The sequence below is a fragment of the Epinephelus moara genome, chromosome 2 (genome assembly GCF_006386435.1).
Source record: "Epinephelus moara isolate mb chromosome 2, YSFRI_EMoa_1.0, whole genome shotgun sequence".
In the NCBI taxonomy this organism is placed as follows: domain Eukaryota; kingdom Metazoa; phylum Chordata; class Actinopteri; order Perciformes; family Serranidae; genus Epinephelus; species Epinephelus moara.
This window is the reverse complement of record NC_065507.1, coordinates 19,066,884-19,088,365: the sequence shown is the minus strand read 5'-3', so window position 1 is coordinate 19,088,365 and position 21,482 is coordinate 19,066,884. Positions and strand designations below refer to the sequence as shown.

At 42.2% G+C, this 21,482-nt stretch overlaps 2 protein-coding genes across 2 annotated transcripts in view; both read right to left on the bottom strand.

The window, feature by feature from the left end:
* The window catches only part of mettl16 (methyltransferase 16, N6-methyladenosin), a 37,178-nt gene extending 32,174 nt beyond the window's left edge, over positions 1-5,004 (bottom strand). Inside the window, exons 1-2 of the mRNA XM_050062521.1 lie at positions 4,846-5,004; positions 4,399-4,536 (exon numbers count right to left, since the gene is read on the bottom strand). Of these exons, the coding sequence (XP_049918478.1) occupies positions 4,399-4,526 (128 nt within the window). The 5' untranslated portion in view covers positions 4,527-4,536; positions 4,846-5,004. The remainder of the gene's footprint in view (positions 1-4,398; positions 4,537-4,845) is intronic.
* Positions 5,005-6,096: 1,092 nt separating this feature from the next.
* The window catches only part of LOC126401381 (lissencephaly-1 homolog), a 37,718-nt gene continuing 22,332 nt past the window's right edge, over positions 6,097-21,482 (bottom strand). Inside the window, exons 4-11 of the mRNA XM_050062606.1 lie at positions 20,000-20,074; positions 19,510-19,716; positions 14,951-15,119; positions 13,111-13,213; positions 12,790-13,018; positions 11,804-11,905; positions 11,532-11,688; positions 6,097-9,889 (exon numbers count right to left, since the gene is read on the bottom strand). Coding sequence (XP_049918563.1) covers positions 9,816-9,889; positions 11,532-11,688; positions 11,804-11,905; positions 12,790-13,018; positions 13,111-13,213; positions 14,951-15,119; positions 19,510-19,716; positions 20,000-20,074 — 1,116 coding nt within the window. The 3' untranslated portion in view covers positions 6,097-9,815. The remainder of the gene's footprint in view (positions 9,890-11,531; positions 11,689-11,803; positions 11,906-12,789; positions 13,019-13,110; positions 13,214-14,950; positions 15,120-19,509; positions 19,717-19,999; positions 20,075-21,482) is intronic.

Sequence of the window (21,482 nt, the reverse complement as noted above, 5' to 3'; positions counted from 1 at the left end):
TAGACCCATAGCCGCAGTTGGGAATATTTGGTGTGGCCAAGAGATCTGGGTCTCTCCTGAGCCCAGGCCCGTGCTTTGGCCTTTTTTTTTTTTATCATTGCTAGAAAGACATCTCATTCTGTCCAACTGGAAGTCTAACCTGCCCCCTCTGTTTGGCCACTGGGTCAATGATGAAGTTGGAAAAGCTCAGATATACCACTGACGGACCAGTCAATGAATTCCATAAAGTATGGCAACCATTCCTGAACTATTATAATACTGTCTATACTTTAAGAAATGTAGTTCAATGCCTATGTGTGCCTATTAAGTATGGAAATGTGATATTGTGATATCTTTGGGGCCTCCCTAGTGTAGTGGTTAGAGCACTCATCTCATGTATATTCATGTGTATTGAGTGTATTTAGCGGTGTTCATTTGTTTGTACGTGCAGGCCGGTCTTGGGGAGGGGCGGGGTGGGTTTGGATGTTGAGGGTTCAGAGTGTATATGCTCCATGTTTCTTGTTTGTTCTTAAAAAACACAAAAAATAATTGAATAATAATAGTTTCTGTACAAAAACGTTATTCTGCAGAGACTCACAGCACTCAGGTGGGGTAAGGGCTTTATAAAGAGGTAGCGATCAGGTGCTAGATCATAAGTAGCAGGCGTCCAAGAGACACAGCACTGAAAAATGCAAATATAGTGAGGCGAAACACCAAATAAAAGTGAACCTAGGGTTGACTTTTGCTTTCACTTTCGCCAGCCAGCGTGTTTACAAACGGTAACCGACAATCCTGTGTAGTATTCCTGTAATTATTCTCCTCCAACTCATCAACTTTTATCATTTATTAGGACTTAATTAGTTAAAAATGAACCCAGTTCCTGTTTCTTTCCCACCGCAGCAGCAATCATGAGCTCACACTGTTTGACGTCAACACCACTAATCCCACCAGACATCTTTCTTCCTTTGTTCTCCTGGCTGGACTTTCTCACATCATGACTTCCACAGCAGCATCTAGCTGGCAAGGGCACACACACACACACACACACACACACACACACACACAAGCAGTGTTTCAGTCATTCAAACTGTGTCCGGTACGCAGTGAAACACAGGCAGCTTACTGGGCACTTTTTGATTGACACTCCAGCCTATTTTTAAAATTGGGCGTTTGTTTTAAAACCGTCACTCAAACATACTTTGTGAAGTGTCTCTAATGAAAAAAGCGAATGGAGTGAAAAAGAAAGGAAAATCTTTTGATGTTGGGTCCATTAATCATCCATCCAGACTTCATCCTCCTGCTGTTGCCAGGAGCTGAACGAGCAGTAAAGATCAGACTGAGTCAGCTGGGGCCTGAGAGGTGCTGAGGGGGTCCTCAGGACTGGATCTCGGGCATACTGGTGAGAAGGTGTTTCTGTACACTGTTTCATACCATATGGCTAAAATTGTGTGGAAACCTCAACAGACATTTGATATCCACACATATGAACAGTAATATCTAAAACAGCCTGTAAACTGGCTGCATAGACATTACATGGGATGGATGGTCAAGGTGGGACAGATTCCTATGTGTTTACTCCTGTATATGATAGCATTCATCAAACTGAGAGCTAGTTGTGTCAGGTTAAAAATACTATGCATTTACAACACTATGCATTATTCATCCATCCATCTATTTTCATTTTCACGTCCCTCTCCCCAGCAACGCTTCCCAGCTCCTCCTGGGGGACCCCAAGGCGTTCTCAGGCCAGATGAGATATGTAATCCCTCCAGCGTGTTCTGGATCAGCTCGGTTATGATTCAGAGGGCAACGATTGGATAATACAATGATTATTGATGCATCAAAAAAAAGAAATAAAGTCTATACATGATTTATTTTTCTCACTGTGACTACTTGATATTTTTTAAAACATAGCACACTGTATTTTTGATCCTTAATAAATACACAGATTAACTTATTTGCAAACAATGTGGCTCTTGTCCAGGTCCCGTTTGCAATTCACGTGCTGTTGAATAAGTGGTCCGCAGCCTTTTTATTTTAAAAGTTAACTGCACTGATTAATTAATTAATTCATCTGAAAGCACCTTACCGTCTCCTGCCTGTATAACAGTAATAACATAAGGGGGAGGCGACATGCTCTGCTGTGTTATTTTGTTCCCCCAACATCACCTTATTAATAAACATTTAGATAATCGACTATTGCCGAATCATTCAGATCCACATCCCGATGCATTTAAGAATCGATTATATCCCTCCATCTCTACTGTTTCTGATACCAGTGCTCTCTTTTTCCTAAATTTAAAATCTGAAAGGCTCAGTCAGTGCACAGAGCTCACTGGAATCAGGCCAGGGATCATTGTAGTGCTAAAACCTGGCAGCGTGCCGTCACTGAATGAATTATTCTGATAGCTGCAACACTGAATATTGTAATAACATGGACCAGAAACAATACATATGAATCAGGGTGTCTGGGGTTCCTCCGCCAGAAAATTCTGAGCATCAAAACTATTTCCGCCTCATTGGGTAGTCATATTGGTGGGACCCTTTCAGTTTAAACAGACCGAGGTGGCCTTCCGCAACGGGAGGGGCTGTTGATGACTTGTGGGAGGAGTTGTTGATGACACTGCACGTGAGACCCACTGGCAGTGGATAAACAGGAAACAGCTGATAGCAGGAATTAGCGAGCAGCTAGTAGCAAGAGGGAAACGCAAACCTGACAGACACTGTAAAGATGAGCAACTGGGAAGACAAGGAATCGCACGCCCTCCTTGTCCTCGCAAAGGAAGAGGCCATTAACTGTCAGATGACAGGGACGGTGAAGAACGGGCCGACTTACGAGAGAAAGCACAGAGCTCCCGAAGGACTTACTCCCACGTCACTGTTTACACACTGAGCAACACGTTTTGTTACTTGCTCACGCCCCCCATTGCCCCGAAAAAGGCACATTCTGCATAAACAAAAGTAGGTAGGCGGCATTTTGCCGCACTCCCCAATTTTGTTTTTAATATGCCAATGCTGAAAAAGACTGATTGGGCTTTCCTGCAAATTTGTACAATTCCTATCTAAAAAGGGCTACGGAGACAGACAACCATTCACGCTCACATTCGCACATATGGCCAATGTAGAGTCACCAATTAACCTGCATGTCTTTGGACTGTGGGAGGAAGCTGGAGTACGCAGAGAAATCCCACACTGACACGGGGAGGACATGCAAACTCCACACAGAAGTGCTCCCCCACCACAAGGTTTGAACCAGGAACCCTCTTGCTGTGAAGCGACAATGCTAACCACTGCACCTCCAGTCTGTCAATGGTGTAATCAGGACCCAGCAACTCTTTTCCACTCATTTTGGGCATGCCCAAGGATGGGACAATTTTGGGACAAGATTTTTGAGACACTTATAACATGGATAACACGGACCAGAAACAATACATATGAATCAGGGTGTCTGGGGTTCCTCCGCCAGAAAATTCTGAGCATCAAACACTATTTCCTGCACTCTGGTGAATTTCTATGCTGCAATTTGTACCTTTTCTTTTCTGCATCAATTTATGGTGTACATGTCTTGAATTTGGTCACAGTAACAGTCCTCTGTCACTTTCATGTTTTCATTGATGGGACAAATGTACATGTTCTAAACACCGAGGCAACATGTCCTCTGCAAACATGCGAACACCTATACACCATCCCCATAATTGGGACATTTCTGTCACTTAAATCCTCTTAGTGAACTGTAGGGTGCGAAAAACAGGCACATGCAAAGTAACAAAACACATTTCCTGCGACCAGGAAAAGTTTTTTCTGCTTCAGTCAATACAAAGAGACAAAGATGAGATAGTCCAAGAGTATGTGGACAGACTATACAGTGTGTATGTGGAATAAATATGATAATTACAGGTGTTTGAGATCAAAGATGGGCAATAGGATACACTGCAGGCTATTTTGAAATACTAAACACATACACACACATACACATACACATTCTGCACAGTCTCAGGGGCCACTTGCACAAAAGACCTCAAGTTAAGAGTATCATAAAATAAAATCAGTTGTACAAAACATGTTTTCTCCTTCAGGTTTCCTTAAAATGTTCACTTAAATATTTAAATTTTTTCTTATTTTGGGGTTATACTTAAGGTATCCTTTAAAGTTAGTTAAACCCTTGCACACAAGTCTTCAGGTATAACAAGCCCGAGCACAAGCAAAGAAATGGTTGTCATGGAAACTGTAATATTTACCACTGTGGAATCTTTCAGAGCAGTAAATGCCTTACATTTTTACTTTACTAAGGAAACACACTAAGGGATTCTGTGCACCACCCTTAAGTAAGTCCATCAATTTAAGAAAAATTAAGCCTTAAGTGTCATATTTAAGGAGAAAACTGAGGGTGTTGTTGTGCAACTGGCTCCAGGTACTTACACAGGTCTTCCCGCGAGGCTGGTGTGCACGTGCTGCTGGAAGTCTGGATATTTGGAGGCCAGGTAAGCAAAGTCCGGGGGCTTGTCTTTGTAACGGTTCCTGGGATGCATGGATTTATTCAGAGCCATGATCACAGCACTGATTTTAGGGACAGAGGAAAGAGACATGAGGATACAGCAGGCCGAACTTACAGCAACAACAGACACACACTTAATATAAATATAAACATTAATATGAGCACAGACTGGAGACGAAGTTGACTTTAATGCAGCTCGCAGGGTGACAATATGAACGTTAATGTTGCTGCACAGTAGGTAATTAACTGCTGTAACTGTAACTGTACATGACTAAAGTTCGCTGGACTTTAATTTGAGTCAGCTAACTGACTTGTGAAGCTAGTTGCTAACATTTTAAGCTAACATGTATCCAGTATTTGTGTCTGCCTACCTTTACTGTGATACTGTCCGAGCTGTGATGAAGCCTGCTGTTATTTTCGGACTGGTGACGACTTTACTGGACCAAACAACTGTGTGGGAAAATTCACACAACTCACGTTGTTCAAACGTTGCTCAGTTTGCAACTCTCTTCCGGGATTTCTTCGACGTCACGTCTCTACGTCGGTACGCGTTGACGTCATTAATGAAAACTACAACTGGATTATTGGAATGGATAAAATAAGGAAAATCGCTCGTTAATCTCTTTTATAAAAGTCATTTATTTTAGTTTATTTTACTTTTATTTATTTTGTTTTATTTAAATTTCATTTAATTTAATTTATTGTTGCTCACCATTATTAACGGTATTTTTACCCCTTCTGTCTACCTGGGAATATTTCATTAACATTTTAACCGACTGTATTTACCATTTACCTTCATGACTTTACATAAATAAAGCAGAATAACTTTTTTCAATTTTGTTTTCTGGCTTTTTCTTTATTGTTCTTGTCTTTATTATTGCTGTTTTCATTTTATTACCATATATAAGCGTTTTGTTTATTGTACCTTCCCTTTACATAAAAATTTTTATGATAAAGGCAGAATTTAAATATCTTCTGATCCATTAAATTTTGGAAATAAACAATGAAATGAATGTGTTTGTCAACTTAAAGCCTGGCATATCAGAATTTCACTACACAATTATTGTAACCTGGTTTAGCCACAATAACAATATTATCACAAAATCTATAGAAATTTTAAAGTAAAAAAAAAAAAAAAAAAAAATCCGTAAACTACATCTTTAATTTTTGTTTATTTTGCATTTTGGCCCTTTTTTGGCAATTTATTACACTCAATGTGGGGGTGGTGCGAGGTGGGAAGAGCCTGTAACCATGACTGTACACAAACTAAGAAAAAGAGCAATTACACTAAATACAATTATTAATCAAATTTAAATAGTTAAAAATCAACTAGATAGAGACAAATAGAGAGCGGAAAGAAACTGAAATGATCTCAGAGGTGCTGGATTTATTTACACAATGTTATTATATATGTATTATTTACACGATATCAATATTTCCATTTAAATATCATTGTTATCAATACCAGTATATAACAACACCCCTTACCCCTAATTTTATTGACCCCACTTCAAACAATCTCACTGGTGTTAAATTGAAATTTAGCTCAACTTTGTCCCAATAAATCCACCTCACCTTCAGTATAATAACCAGCAAAACAAATAAGCAGGACGACACAGGTGCAGATTTTCTTCTTTTATTATATCGCAAACAATAATGACATCCAGGTATATTGTTAACAGTTTGCTGAGTGAAGAGTGAGACCTTAGTGGCGAAAACATCACAAGCTCTCCTGTAGGAGCTTGTTGTGCAGTCTGAAGCCCTCAGATGTGGTTCACAGGCAGGTTACAGAGTACAGGTGAACTTGAGGCCTGAGGAAACGACCCACAGACAGTCAAAACGTGTCTGTCAGTCCCTTCACACACCAGACCAGAGCAGAACAGGGATTGCTTGGGACCTGCGAATGGCAAAAGGGGATTTTCTTCATCAGGGCACACACTTGCCTACAACACCACCAGCTGTGCTGTAGCTTTTTTGTTTCCACCGATTCTTACAAAAGAAACAGAACACACATCGTCCTGACCTTTGATTAACCACCTTCCTTGGGTACAACCAAGGACAGAAAGGTTTTAGTTTACATTTTATGGTCTGGCATGTCATAGCGTGATCCTGAGGAGACTAGCATCATTATCAACAACAAAAGGAGGCTGATTTCTCAAGCTAAACCAGATTGTACTGACAAATGTCTCCATTTTTGGCTTCAGCTAGAACATTTAACACACTGGCATCTTCATGAATCATGCCAAATTGTACTACAAAATCTGCCGATTCTCCGCCCAAAGTCTTTGCGTCAGAGGTCAGGACAGAGAAAACAGCTTGTAGAAAAAAAATAAGACATTTGTAAAGGGGCACACAGCGAAGGGAGACATGAGTTTTATACCCTGAAAGAGAGGTATTCTCCTTTGGGACATCCTAGTCTGCCACAATCCCATTGCATTAACAGAAGAGGAGGTAGACCTCCTTCGAAGAGCATCACACACAACAAAACCAGCCTTTTCCACAACCATTGAACAAAGCTGTCTGAACTCATCGAGCCGGCTGATCAAGGACAGTTTGACATTTGGAGAAACACTTACCCACTTTCTTGCAGAGAGTTAGACTAGGCGAGAAAATTGATATCACACTCATGTTTGTACAATAAATATGTAGCTGGAGACAGTTAGCTTAGCTTAGCATTAAGACTGGTTAACATGGGGCAGTTGCCAGGCAACCAGGGAGACTCAAGCACCTTACTAGTTCAAAATTCCTAATTCACAAATGTCAGTTTTCAAAGAATACCCATGGTAGGTGCAGTCAAAACTTTCCTTTAAAATCTTTACAAATATTAGAAATGAGCATCTGTTAGCAGGCAACTAGCGGAGACTCCCATCAAGTCACTGGTTCCAGTCAAGAAGTAGTCCAGCACATGACACCCTCATAACATGGAATATTGTCATTTTTGCATATTGTTTTTTGTTTGTTTTTTAACAGGTTTAACATAACAAAATAAAGTCAATTTTGAGTTTTAATGGTGCTACTAGGTGGATTTTGTTCGTGTTGTAAAGAGCCACGCTAGCTTTTTCCCTCTGTTTCCAGTATTTATGCTAAGCTAAGCTAACTGGCTTCATATCTACAGCATACACTGTACATTAGAGTGATATATTCTCAACTAACCCTCAGCAAATACTCCCCAAAAGTAGGCTCCACAGACAGTTTCCCACCACTTTATTCAAACCAATTGGTCTCTGAAAGGATCCAGTATTTAAGCATTTAAACTATCGTTCCGACAGCTCTGCCTCTGGCGCAGGTTTACATGCAGCAGTGCTACATCAACAGGTCACGTTAGGCTCACAGTAGCCACTAGCAGGAGCTTGAGCAGCAGATCACCACATCCAGTACACACAGGAAGAGGAAAACGTGGCAAAGAAGCGAAGGTCGGTTAAGCAGTGGAATTCTTTATTAGCCAAAGACTGCATTGGAATGAAAACGGCTAATCAGAAATTATAAGGTTTATGCATTTATCAACATCCTTAAATTTTAATGTCGTCTTTGATCGTCGGTAAAGGACCAAAGATTTAGTGAAAACAGGGATGTGCAAGATTAATGAAGCACCTTGTCAGCTACAGTTAGCAAGATGGTTCATTTTTTTTGTCCTCCTCGAGGGGAGTGGAATGGTTGTTTCTACAGCGTGGACTGGTTTACAGTTATTTTTCCAGTCGTTCAGTTACAGCTCGGCGAAGACCACAAGCTGAACGTTTGAGGAAAGCAACTCAGAAGACGTTTGCATACGTGTGAGGTGGTCTGCGGGGTGTGCCCGTAGAGATCCTCCAAAACAGCACCCACAGATCACTTAGCATGTCTGCTGCTAGCATTTCCTCACTAACCCTAAATTCCCATCCAGTTCATCCTTTAGTGCGATAATACAAAATTGCCAAATCTCCTAATAACAAGCTAAATTTACATTTCATATTTTCACAGAAAACTTTTTTTTTTTTTTTTTTTAATCAAAACCATTTTTTATTATGCAGAACATATATTTCACCCCTCAGAAATTAGAGATCTTTGCACATCCCAGATATCAAACCCAGGGGGCTCACTTTGACTCCTCATGCCTTACTTAATGTCTCCTGTTTAGCAGATTTATTTTACACAAGGCTTCTGTTTGTAGCTTTCAGAGGCGCCGAGGGACGACTGAGCATCTACACAGTTCCTATGTTACACTGAGACCCGCTGAGACTGACCGGTCAGGGGACTGGAAGTGGACAGAGGCTTCAGTTTAATAAGTCTCGCATGCAAGGTCACAGGAAATCGCCTCCTTACGGGAGACACACCCGAGGTTTATCAAGTGCTAGAGAATAATCAGGTGTAATCCCTGAACTCTGCTCAGGTGATTCTGTCACCCAGGGCGCTCGCTGACAGCAGAAGCCAAACACACTTGCTCTCTACGTTGGGCATCTTGTGGAAAAACTGTGCGGTTATCCACAAAGCCACTTTTATACATTTCATCTTTTTAATTCTTCGCTGCAGATTCATTAAATGGGATCATTTATCTAGAGCCTAGCAGTGGTTCATGTGCCACCATGACAAGAGTACAAAGCTGTGTTTAAGCCCCCGAGGTCCAAGGACAACAGTTTGAAACATTCGTATATACAGCCATTAAAATATTACCTAGTTCCACATGAAGAGAAATGGTATGCACACTTGAGAAGTGATGTTATAAAGCTACAGATTATTTCAATAACAAAGCCCCACAGACAATCGTATCTTATCGCATCATATATGCTTCTCCAGCCTTATCTCTCGAACGTTTCACCAAGCTAGGCACCAACAGACTACGACAGTGAAGGAGAGAAATAACAGAAAAAAAAAATCCTAAATAAAAAAATAGACAAAAATAAATCTTACACATAAAGACACTGTCATTTCTTAAATTATCGGTTTTTAGTGCCCTACATTTTACACCCAGTCAAAAACATCTGCCTTCGGTTGGTCGGTAAGGCTGCGTGACAGACGGCCAGCCTCGTGGTAAACCTATGGTACTTCTAGACGTTATGTAAATTTACAGTATACAATTTTGGATTACCATGCAAGAATACTTTTTTGTGTAACATTTAATAGCTCGATCTACATCCAGGAATAATTTACATAGAAGGACAATAGTTATTGGACCAGAGAGCGCGATGGGTAAATAACCATGGTGGTAAGTGCAGCCGGAGGAGATGATGAGCGGGTGAGGTTTGGGTTAGGTGAGGGGAAAGGAGGAGTGGGGATGAGAGGGGAGGTGGGATGGCAGGAGGAGAGGTGGGATCCAGAGGAGCGCCTGGGTAATTGGGGGTGGTGGTCCAATCCTCCAAGGTCCAAATCAGCGGCACTCCCACACTTTTACTGTTTGATCTACACTCCCAGTGACCACATAGGGAGCAGCCTTGTGGAAATCTGCGGGGGAAACAGAAGATCATCAGAACAAAGCAGAAGAGAGGAAAACCCATTTCAATCACAATAACACAAGAGGTCTCTGAACGTAGCTCAGATTAGAGCTGTCACAATAACTGGTGTATTGCAATACCACACTATAGACAATTCATCCACAGGAGATGGGAAGCAACCACAAGGTAAATACCAGCAGCGTGACAAGTCGCTGAGTGTCTATTCTACACTGAGCGCTGCACGTTTGCCTTTTTTCTGGCCCCTGAGAGTTGACAAATATTCAGCTTTGGATAAAATGCTGCAGCCGCTCGTCACGTCATTTCTTACCTAGCCGTCTAATCACAGAGGTGGAGGGCTGGGACAAATACCACAAAAACCAACAATCACTTCGCACAACAACGGAGGAGAAATTATTACTGAACCCACACAGACAGGCGGGTCCGTCATCTCTCCCCACATGCTACAGCCTTTCCTTCATCCAGATCAAGTACTGTCCCGACAGGTTTAGTGCCGCGGATACTCATTATCATAGCAATAAGAAGCAACCACAGCGTCTCAACTAAGCTATTCCTTGTGACAGGTCTGAGGATTTGAAATAAACGGAATCTATGACCCTCTGCTGCTGTTCATTTGAGTCAAAGTACGTATGGGCAGCCAATACTATACTTGTATAGACATATGTGTAAACGTAGAATTTATCATCTGAAAAGTATCCTGGTTCCTGACCTCTGAATCATTACCCACATCAGAGATTCTTACAGACATTCAAATGGTAGTCACTGACTGTTATTTCTGCAGGTCTGAGAATAACTGACCAATCGGAGCTTTGTAGGCATGAGGAACAGGGAAAGCGAGCTAGAAAAATAGCTGCATGTCATTAAAATAATAACAGAAAAAATGCCACAAAAAATTTTAAGAAGTGTGGATGAGATCGCTGCGGCTGTACAGTTGCAAGTCAACGTATTGGGGTTGTCTGGTGGGTCAAGACGCTGATTATTTTTAGCAGTCCTGGTTCGAGCCCTTCAAAATGACGTCAGCAGCATTAATATAATCGCTCGTGAAACAGCCGTTCAGTCTGATTATCAGGCTATTTTATAGGTAGAATGCAAACACCGTTAGGGAAAAGCAGTTGGTATTGTGCTGTTCGTATAGACAGGACAATGCTTTTTAGAAAATGGGGAAAATAATACATTTTCCCCCGATGAGTTCAAACAAAGGTGCTTTGTCTTTTTCACATCGCTCCAGAATTCATCACATCAATAGCTCACAGCGATATCCTCTTGGTTGAAGTAGGATTTAAGCAGAGCGGGTTTCAAACGGCTTGCCAAGGAAAAGTTGGCTGAAGAGCTCCTCAAGAGAGTTACCGAGCCTTGATCTGCTGAAAATCTGCAGATACGAGGAGGGGGAGGCGGGAAAATCCTGGAGCGCTTGTCTACCTCTTAAACCCCAGCTGCCAGCAACCCTCAGGACACTCAACACTCTGCCGGTGGAGACACTGAGCTTCTTTACAATTATTCAACCTTTGGCTAAAGCAGATATTTGTGAACCAGCTCCACTGTCCGATGAGTGTGGAATAAAGAGGTTCCTGCTGCACCTCAGGAGACCAACCGGTCAAACACTAACAAGGATGGAGGGGTGAGGGGCTGCTTACCCAGAGAGGTAACAAAGTGTTCGTGGGCACACAGGGTTTTCATGCAGCGCTTGTTCTTGTAGTCCCAGATCCTTAAGGTCTTATCATCTGCACAGGTCACAATAAACTTGCCTCCGGGGTGGAAGAGGATGCCACGCACCCAGTTGTCATGGCCGACCTGTGAGACAAACACACTGCTTAAAAAACAGCTGCAAACCAATTCATCTCATTCATTAAGCAAAATGTTCTCACTCTAGACATTTTAGCCAAATATAAATATACACAGTCCTCACCAGTGTCATAAGGCACATGCCAATGCTAACATCCCACATCTTGATGGTTTTGTCTCTGGAGCCAGACAGCAGGAATGGGCCTGGCTTACCACTCTTCTTGGTCTGGATAGATACAGAAAGGGAACAAGTAAAATGCAGGCAATCATGGTGCAAATCTAACACGAATCAACCATATACTACAAATGATTTTCTTGTCATGTTACCATGGTGTTAATAAAGCTGAAGCTTTAAATAAGAAAAACAAAACATTAGGCAATCACTGTTCCATAACATACAGAGCTGCAAAACATGCCTCATTAAACACCTGGGGTCGTTTTGTGCATGTTTCACTTCAGTAACGAAACAAGACAACACCAAAAGTGTTTTCCTCTGCACACAGGTTAGACTGGGACAACTGCTGCAAGGGCAAATATTGTTTTAATCTGACAAGGCTACGATTGGACACACTTGAGATCACAAGGCATGAGGAGGGAGTCTGGGCTGACTCTAGGCCATGCTGATATTCAGCCAGTGTATGCGAGCACACACTCCTCATTTCAAGCTGGCCCGTTCACGTGGCTGTCAGTCTGAGCAGTGATGTATGAGACCCAACTGATATGGCTACACATGTGGAGAGGGAACACGCTCTGCATCATGTGATGACACAAAATTAAGGTCTGTTTTTACACAAGAACCACCGCCATGCTTTGTGTGTTACGGTTGTATAATAATGATTGTCCAATTGCTCAGTCTGTTATTGTGTCATGTGGGCCAGAGTCTGGATAACATGTTTTTAGTTCACCAACTTTTTACGAGTGAACGGCCAGTTGGCACACTTTAAATGATCTGCTACAGGTCTACTGACTGTACCACTGTGCTTTAATGATTCATCACACTGGGTAACCCACGCTTGCTTCTAGTTTATAAGTATGACTGATCTAGAATACAATTTTTGTTCTTGTAGTCCCAGATCAGGGAAACATGACGAGGTCTGAGCGGTCCTTTACCTCAGAGCCTGTGGCCTCTTGGATGGTGGGGTAGGCGCTCTCTGGTGCCCAGGAGATGCACTCCACCACATGTTCGTGCTCCCGCAGCTCAGCCTTGCACTCTTTGGAGGCCACCACCCACACACGCACGGTTTGGTCATTGGAGCAGCTGGCAATCAGTGTGCCGTCCTGGTTGGGCCTCACCATACGGACCCACTCCCTGTGGCCTGTGAAGGTCTTCACACAGTAGCTAATGCACAGAAAACAGAAAGGAGTCATCAAATATCATGCTGAAAAAAACAACAACAGTGGTTTTAGGGATGCTCTGTTCAGGGTACGTACCCAGTTGCCACCTCCCACATTTTTATGGTTTTGTCCCTTGAGGCAGAAACGATGTGATCTCCATTGGGCATGATGGCTACAGACGAAACATTGTGGTCATGTCCTGGAAAACAGAAAAGACAAAAACAAGATCTCAGTAAGAGCCAGAAAGCTTTCTGAGCAACACAACCCAACATCTGAAAGTTAATCTTATCATTTTAGACAGCAGCACACATCTTTCCTTCTTTACTTTAAACATAAGAATCATACGCAACATTCAGAGTTGATTTTTTATTTTTACACGTCTCCAGCCACCAACAGCGCCCAAAAAAACGATGGGTTTGGTCGTAATTAGCCAATTAAATGACAAGCGAGGCAGCCAATTTGCTGGGGCTTACTTTGTTCCACGGAGAATAAGAGATGCCTAATTACCTAGACGCTGGGCCATATTTAAGCTGCTAAACAGATGAAGACAACAGTAAGTGTACTCTAAAAGGCCAGCTTAACTGTATGTGTGTGTGTGTGTGTGTGTGTGTGTGTGTGTGTGTGTGTGTGTGTGTGTGTGTCCGTCCGTCCGTGCACATACACATACACATGCCATCAGGCTATAATAATAGGTGGCAGCTACACAGAAAAGTGCTATCTGGTGCTGAAGAGGATAATTAAACTGCTGTCCAAATCGGCACTAATCTACTTCACCAGTTGGCCTCGTGTTTTTTTCAATATGTACAAAAAAAAGGAGTGGATGAAAAAAAAGGAGGAACAGTTGAGTTGATGAATTAAAAGTGAATGGAGATGGGGATACAAAAAAAGATGGAGGGGAAATGAAACAAAAGTGGAAAGCAGGCTTAATTTAATAGAAGGTTTTAGACAGCGATCTACGCACACTGATTTTTTTCTGCACGGTGTGAACGCAGCTCATCTGTTTGAGGACGTGTGCCAGGAGCTCACACCCTCCTTTACAAGAAAAAAAAAAGGTTGGCAACCAGCAGAATCTGTTGCTCACTTGCACAAGATGCAGGATTTACAACTCCAGCATAAATTTAAGGATGCCAGAGTGCTTCTCGTCTGTTTGCTAAGTAGGCTTATTTATTTCAATGATATTCATTCATGTCTGATTCACAGTCAGACATTAATGGGCACTTCGAGCAGACTTGTGATGAGGAGAACAAAATGCTTCATATTGTTTGGGCTGCTGCCGACTGGTTGGTGGGGGGGCCTTCTTACAATTTCAACAAGGAAAAAAATATTCTCAAAATCAGCAGGGCCTGAGGGCACATGTAGACTGCTGCCATCATTTACTTGGCAATTAGAGTGTGAAAGTGGGGGATGTATGCATAAGGAGAAGACAGTGAAGACATGGCCAGTGGCGTCGCAGATTCTCATATAAGACAAAAAGAGAATGTAGATCCGCTTATTAAAAACACTTGAACCTATTCTTTACAATTTTAACGATACATTACAAGAAGAGCTGAATCCAAGTGCCTGTACTAGTATACTGTGGTGGGGGGAACTAAAAGAGACCACATGACTAAAACTGTCCATTTGTCAGAGCTGGTTGTGGATGTCAGCGTCGGGTGCTGTGAATTGGAGCAGATTGAGGCTCATCAGCAGCATCAAATGAGATAACAAACGGCATCTACACCACCTGAGCCCCACGTACAGTCACAAGCCACATTTATGATGCAATGATGCGGAAACCATAACAGAGCATGTTCACATAGGTAACACAAACAGTAGAAGCTGTGATGCACAGCTGCAACTTCTTGCCAGAGCTCATCTTTCAGGTCTTTCTTGTCAAAAAAGTGGTTTTTTTTTGTTTGTTTTTTTTTAAAAAAAAGAAACTGTTAAATCTTCTTACCGTGCATGGTCCTGATGCACTCAAAGCCTTGGAAATCCCACAGCTTGATAGTCATGTCTGCAGAGCAAGATGCGAGCAGTTTGCCGGTCTGGTCAAAAGAGATGTCCTGCACTGAATCTGTGTGGCCCTTCAGTGTGCGTTCAAAGTCCCCTGTCTCGTAGTCCCACACCTAGATAGAACATATTAACACATTACTTTTAGAGAAACTTCCATCTAAGAGAAAACAGTCACAGCTAACATACTAGTCTGTATATTACTGAGAAACACATGTGCTGTGTATTTCATACTGAATCCCTCTCCAAACCCCAGCAAATCCCCCAAATGTCACGTCATCTGTGGCCCCGTGTCATCTCATTTCACTGCTGAACAGCCAAAACAAACTGAGAAGAGAGAACCAAGCTGTCCGCAGAAGTCACATAACGGTGCAAACAATTAAATATGCTGATGGTAGACTGATTAAAAATTATTAGTTGCCTTGAGAGCTCACACGGGCCTCAGTTTGCAGGCACCACAGTCTTTGTACATTCAGTCACTGAATCTGTGACGCACTGCCGTTGCTAACGGCAGGGATGCATGCGCCAGGATGCTGATTAGGGTTACAGTTAGGCCTGATAAAAACAAAGACAGTTTATTGTGCTGAATACGGCGCTGCCAGTTGGAGAACAGACAGAATATCAGAATATGGAGTGAACAGTAGTAAGCCTCATTTTCTAGCCTGAGAAAGCTGTTATGTCTCTGGATATCAAGCAGACAGACGGTTTGTCACGGAAGGGATAAACCCTCCTTGGTTCCTCTCTTGGGGTGGGGGATTTTGGGCAGACGGTGACAGGAGACCCCACCCCCCACCCCGCCCTCCTCCCTCGTCCCTCTGCCTCCCCCCCAGTGGAAGCTACAGACAGTGCAGATGGCCGTGAGGTACAAAGTGCAAAGGGGGGGTTTATCCTGGGGAAGATCAATGCACTCAAAGTGTTTGGAGGTACACCAGGTTTACACACATAAAACGGTATTTAGCAGCCACGACAAAGCACACATAATCCATTAACTACCTGTAACTCAATGCTGGCTCACCAACGGCTCCTACTGGCACTCCTCCAGGGCATTTTTAAAGCAGAAAACTTGCCCCATTTCATAGCTTATATTCTTTCAAAGGAAATGCCTGAATCTTTGTCACTCAACTTCCAACAATAACACCTTCTTTGTATGCCATTTTTGAAGTATTAACCCAGCCTCTGGTCGACATGACATGAGTGAGCACAGTGCTGCGCCCAGGACCTGCTGATTTACATACAGTGAAAGGTTGGAGCTGAATTCAAGGTAACATCTTGCCATGCAAAGATCTGCCATGTTAGCAGAGGAGAGAGGACAAGGTAAAAGAGGGGGAGGATGGGGACCAGAAAATGGCAAAACTAAAAGAGTGAAGGATAACACAAACAGTGTAATGAGTAATATAAGACAGGGGGGAAGGAGAATGGCTCAACTGTAGAAAACAAAACCATGTGATACTAACAGCCTACACACTGATGAGAGGAGAAACAGCGGGAGGATTCACTGAATATGGGAAAAGACAGGCAGTCCGTAGCCTTGTTTCAGACCTGACTCGTTGCCCGCATCGCAAAACTCATTAAAAAATGGTGACAAGCCTGGATGAGATAGCCCAACTGTACAGGTTGCTGTAAGTCGACTGACAGAAATATTAACTTAATGTCCTTCTTGAAACAGTCATACAACCCGAAATTATTACTTTTACTTACACTAATACTTACAGATTAAACACACTAGATAGATATAAATAAGTGAGCTTTAGAAGGGCTGGGAGGTGGATTTTGCAACCTTTGCTAGCTGTTTTCCCTTGTTTCCAGTATTTATGCTAAGCTAAGCTAACTAGCTGCTGGCTCCAGCTACATATTTGCCGTACAGATATGTGATATCAATCTTCTCATTAAACTCTTGGCAAGAAAGCCAACACATGTATTTTCCAGAATGTCAAACTACCGCTTACACTGCTCTGAGGCTGAAACTATTGATTATTTTCATTATAGATAATGACAATTACTTGAGATTAATTAATTAAACACACAAATAAAATAACAATTTCCTAAAACCCAAGGGGGTATCTTCAAATAACTTGTTTTGTCCAACTAACAGCCCAAAACTCCAAGATATTTAATCATCACATACAACAAAGCAAATGCTCACAAGTCAGAACCTGGAAATAGTTAAATAGGTTTATTTATTGTTGAATAACTTGTCGTATAATCGATTAAATGCTTCACCTCAACACTGCTCCTAGCAACCGCTACTTTGCATTGTCTGAAAATTACATTGGCCGGATCAAGACGTCACTCACTGCTGATTGGTTTGGGCAAAACATAACAAAAAAACTCACAAGAAAAGGCTAACTTGAGCACAATGTCAGGCCGAATACATAAAATGAAACAAAATGGCCTCAGTGGCATGAGGAGGAAAGCCGAGGAGCCTCTCAGCCAGTGTAAAGAGCACGAGGTCTACTCCCCGGTTAAAAATTTAACAGAGCTGTTCAGGACGAGAAAAGTAGGACACAGGGAGTGAGGCCGGGCCACAGAGAGAGGAGGCAGCCGGGAGAAGAAGTGCAAGAAAGCAAGACTGAATTTTTAGATTTGGGCCCAGGCCTGACTCCTCTGATGGCGGGTAGTCATAGTGAGACAGCTGATGCTTTAAGTGGAAGATAAAGGAGGCAGGATGCTGGGAGGCAGGGTTGCAGTCGGAGGGAGGGGTGGAGTTGGAAAAGGAGGAAGACGCCAAAACGGAGAGAGGGATCCCTGCCGTGTGGGTGTAGCTGAGGATATGTACATGTGTCTCTCATTGTCTCATGAATAAAATATACAGAACAAACAGCTCAACAGAGTATTGGCATTGTGCAGTGAGGCAAGAAAGAGCTGCTGCTGCAAAAATAGCCCAGAGACAGACTATGGAGTTTATATATGGAATCTAGGGATACACAGACAACAGAGAGAGAAACAGACACTTGTGTAATCAGGGCGTGTCTAGGAAGGGGAGTCAGAGCAGTGGAGGTGATGCTTAAAAGCGCAGCATAATAGATGGAAGGAGGAGGAGAGGGGAGCAGCAAAAGCCTGTGTGGCAGAGCTGCCACCAAGCTAGCGCTAAATTAAAAAAGACCACTGTGGATTTTAAACCTGAATCCTGTTATTGTAATGTGGGGAGGAGGTGTGAAAACAAACAAACAAAAAGGACACTGCAGCCTGTGTGATGATGTGTTTATAATCACCTTGAACTACACCCAGCATGTCTTCATTTCTAGTTGGCCAACATTCAAAGGCAAACAGAGGAAGCTCCGAAATCAAACAACAGATAAATCTTTATGAAGTCTTTCTGTCTTTGAAAATCAGACTATACACGAAATATTATGTTTGAACATTTCTAATAAACATCAACGCCTGCTTTAGTCCAAACATCTCCAATGAAAACATTAGCATACTCAAATATTACCCGTGCAGAGACACAGCTGTGCTTTCGGTGTTGGATGTGTATGTGTGGCTGGAAGAAGTCATGCACTAACTAATAAAAATGTTTCCTTCTTTAAAAAGGTATACTATGCAGGAACTGGTTACTGGTTACTGACAGCCAACCCCAAATTTGCTCTCATGCTGCAACAAGCTTTGTCCGCTTGGTGTTTTGCCTGCCTATATTTGCAGGGTTTTTTCGGTGCTATGTCCAAGTGTTGCTTACGGTCTGACAACTTGTCGCCACCTTGACAGATTTGTATTTATAGATCAGCTGCTACTATAGCGACCAGATATTCAAAACAGCTGAGTTGTGTTTACATTCCCTGAGAGAAATGGCAGCACATGTTGAATTAAGATGCTGAGAGACAAAGGAGAAGGAGACAGTGGTTTGTTTATGCTCCGAGTGTAAAACTAGACTTACAAGGAAAATATTCACTTGCCAGTTTATCGAGCACATGAAGAGAAACCCAGTGAAAAACACTGAGGTCAAATTGCCTGCTGACTGTTTTGACAACTTCTTTATGCCTCCATGACCAGGGTACTCACACCACCAGTCAACCAGATATTTCAGAGACTTACCATCAACATCATTATTCTCGCCAGTTAAAATTAGGAAAACAAAACAGCTGGTAATATTTTGCTGAATTGTAAAATAAGCCTGAAGCAAAAATAAGTCATGTCAAACCCGCTCGGTTAACTGTAATGTGCCATTTGATCAATCATATGTCCACAGTGGATAAAATCCTAAAAACCTCAGGATGGGTTTAATTACAATTGACCGTGATCATTAGATACTTCAGCACCGTTTTTGCTGATCTGCACATCTTCAGCCAAAAGACAATAAACTAATCAGTGAAATCACATGATGCAGCTTTTACTTGGAAAACCTGCAGACTCCCAGCTCTACACAGGTTTTCAAAATCCCGAAAAACACTTGATACGCCATTTCAAATTAAATAAAAGATTAACTATATTAGTTCCGCAGCTCCATTTGAAGGCAAGCCCTGCAACAAATCCATTGTCAGACCGCCACTCCCACCATCCCACTGCACTGACCTTTATTGTCGCGTCCTCTGAAGCCGACACCATGACACTGAAGACTGGGTGGAAGATGACGCGGGTCACTGGACTGCGGTGGCCGCTCAGCGCGTACCTCTCTGGTGGACGTGGGATCCACTCTTTGGGGTCTCGCTTCTGACTTACAGGCCCACCCAGGGTGATCTCCTCCTTCGCTTCATTCAATTTGGATTCAAGCTCCATCACCTGCCCGGAGTGTACAGGTACGAGTTAACAGTGTAGAAGCAGAAATATGCACATAATGTTGGGATAATTACATCAGGGAGGGAATACATAAAACATAGGTTTTAAGGGTATTAAATTTGTGTTTTAAACTAATTATTATATATCAACAGTTGGATTAATGTTTTCTATTCCTTGGTTGACTTAATTTCAAGGTTAACAGTGAGTTAACAGCAGTAATGTCATGAACCCTCATAAGACTACAAACCTCACAAGCATTCTTTGAGGAGAAAAAAGCCCCACAAACCTTCTTTTGTAATCTGATGACTGAGGTCCATTTCTTTTCCAAAAGGCCGGCGTACTTCTTATCCAATTCTTCATTCTGTGGAGAAAAGTGGGGGGGCAGAAAAAAAGGATGTCAGGCAAACATGCAAAGAAAGCCAATCAAAGTAGTGGGCTCAGCATAATCGGTGAGGCCTGTGGGAGGGGGGCCAGCTGGGGTGGCATGCTGAGGTCTTTAGCTATAGTAAGAAAGAACGGGGAATTATTTACACACCCCTCACAGGCCAACACTGACTGCCAGACACCGCCAACCTACTGTACAACACACGCACACAAACATACATAGTGCACACACATAAACACACATCCTAGTCCTAATCCTTCTCACACAAGCTAATCTCCTGCAGACAAGAAAGGCTTAGGCAGCTTACAGCCACACACCCAGTACTGGAGGCAGCGGTGGAAGTTAACTTGTGGCAGTCCTGGCAGACACAAGCCTGATTCCACCTGCGGGCTAATACCACGAGCTGGCCACTAGCTTTTACATAATGGACTTCATGGCACATACAAGTGGTTTGTTAGTGCCAAGAAACAAAAAAATGTGGTGGCATTTTTCCTCTGACGCGGCATACACACTAAAATAAAACTGAGGCTGCAACAATAATTATTTTCTTTATCAATTCACTTGGAAATAGAACAGTTTTTATTGCTTTAACTTATCATAATGTATAAATGTTGATTGCACAGTGTAATGGCTATAGAATCCAGAAACCATCAACGATTAGATTGGGTCCCGATAAGCCTTGCTTTCACTATGCAATTCTTTCTGCCAACAGGTACAATCATCCCACCCACCCCACCACCACCACAAATAGACTCTACTTCTGAGGAAAACACTGAATGCGTATAATAACAGGCACCAAAACTCATCAAGTGCTATTTTTGCAATTTTTACTGGTCCCCTCAATTTAATTGCAAAAAAAGGCCTAAAACCATCACAAGATGCACTGCAATATTTAAAAAAAAAACAAAAACAAAAAAAACTGTTGTGAAATTGGGTATTAAAGGTCACAACAATCCCAGAAAGAGCACACGAACATCCTGAACGGACTGGATGGCTTCAATTTACTATCTCTGTTCAAACAACAATCAAATATCCAATGAGATTTAATTTATCTTTACACAAGACAGACAAAAGCATCAAATCTTCATATCTTCCTTTTTTCCTTTTGACTAATTGTTTTGGCTCTAAATAAAACCAAAAACTCAAATTAGCTAATATTCATGAAGGTCTCAATCTCAGACTAAGTTCTTAATGCTCAAGATACAACAATGAAACATTTTGAAATATGATCATTAAAGCAGGACTTTCTTCTCTCCCTTGAATAAATCACAACACCCAATACAACAGTTTTGATACCACTGTGTGTACAAAAATGCCTCCAGGCTTTTTCCAACTATCAAAGCATCAAAAACCCACACTGACAGACAGCCACTAGTGTCAGTGA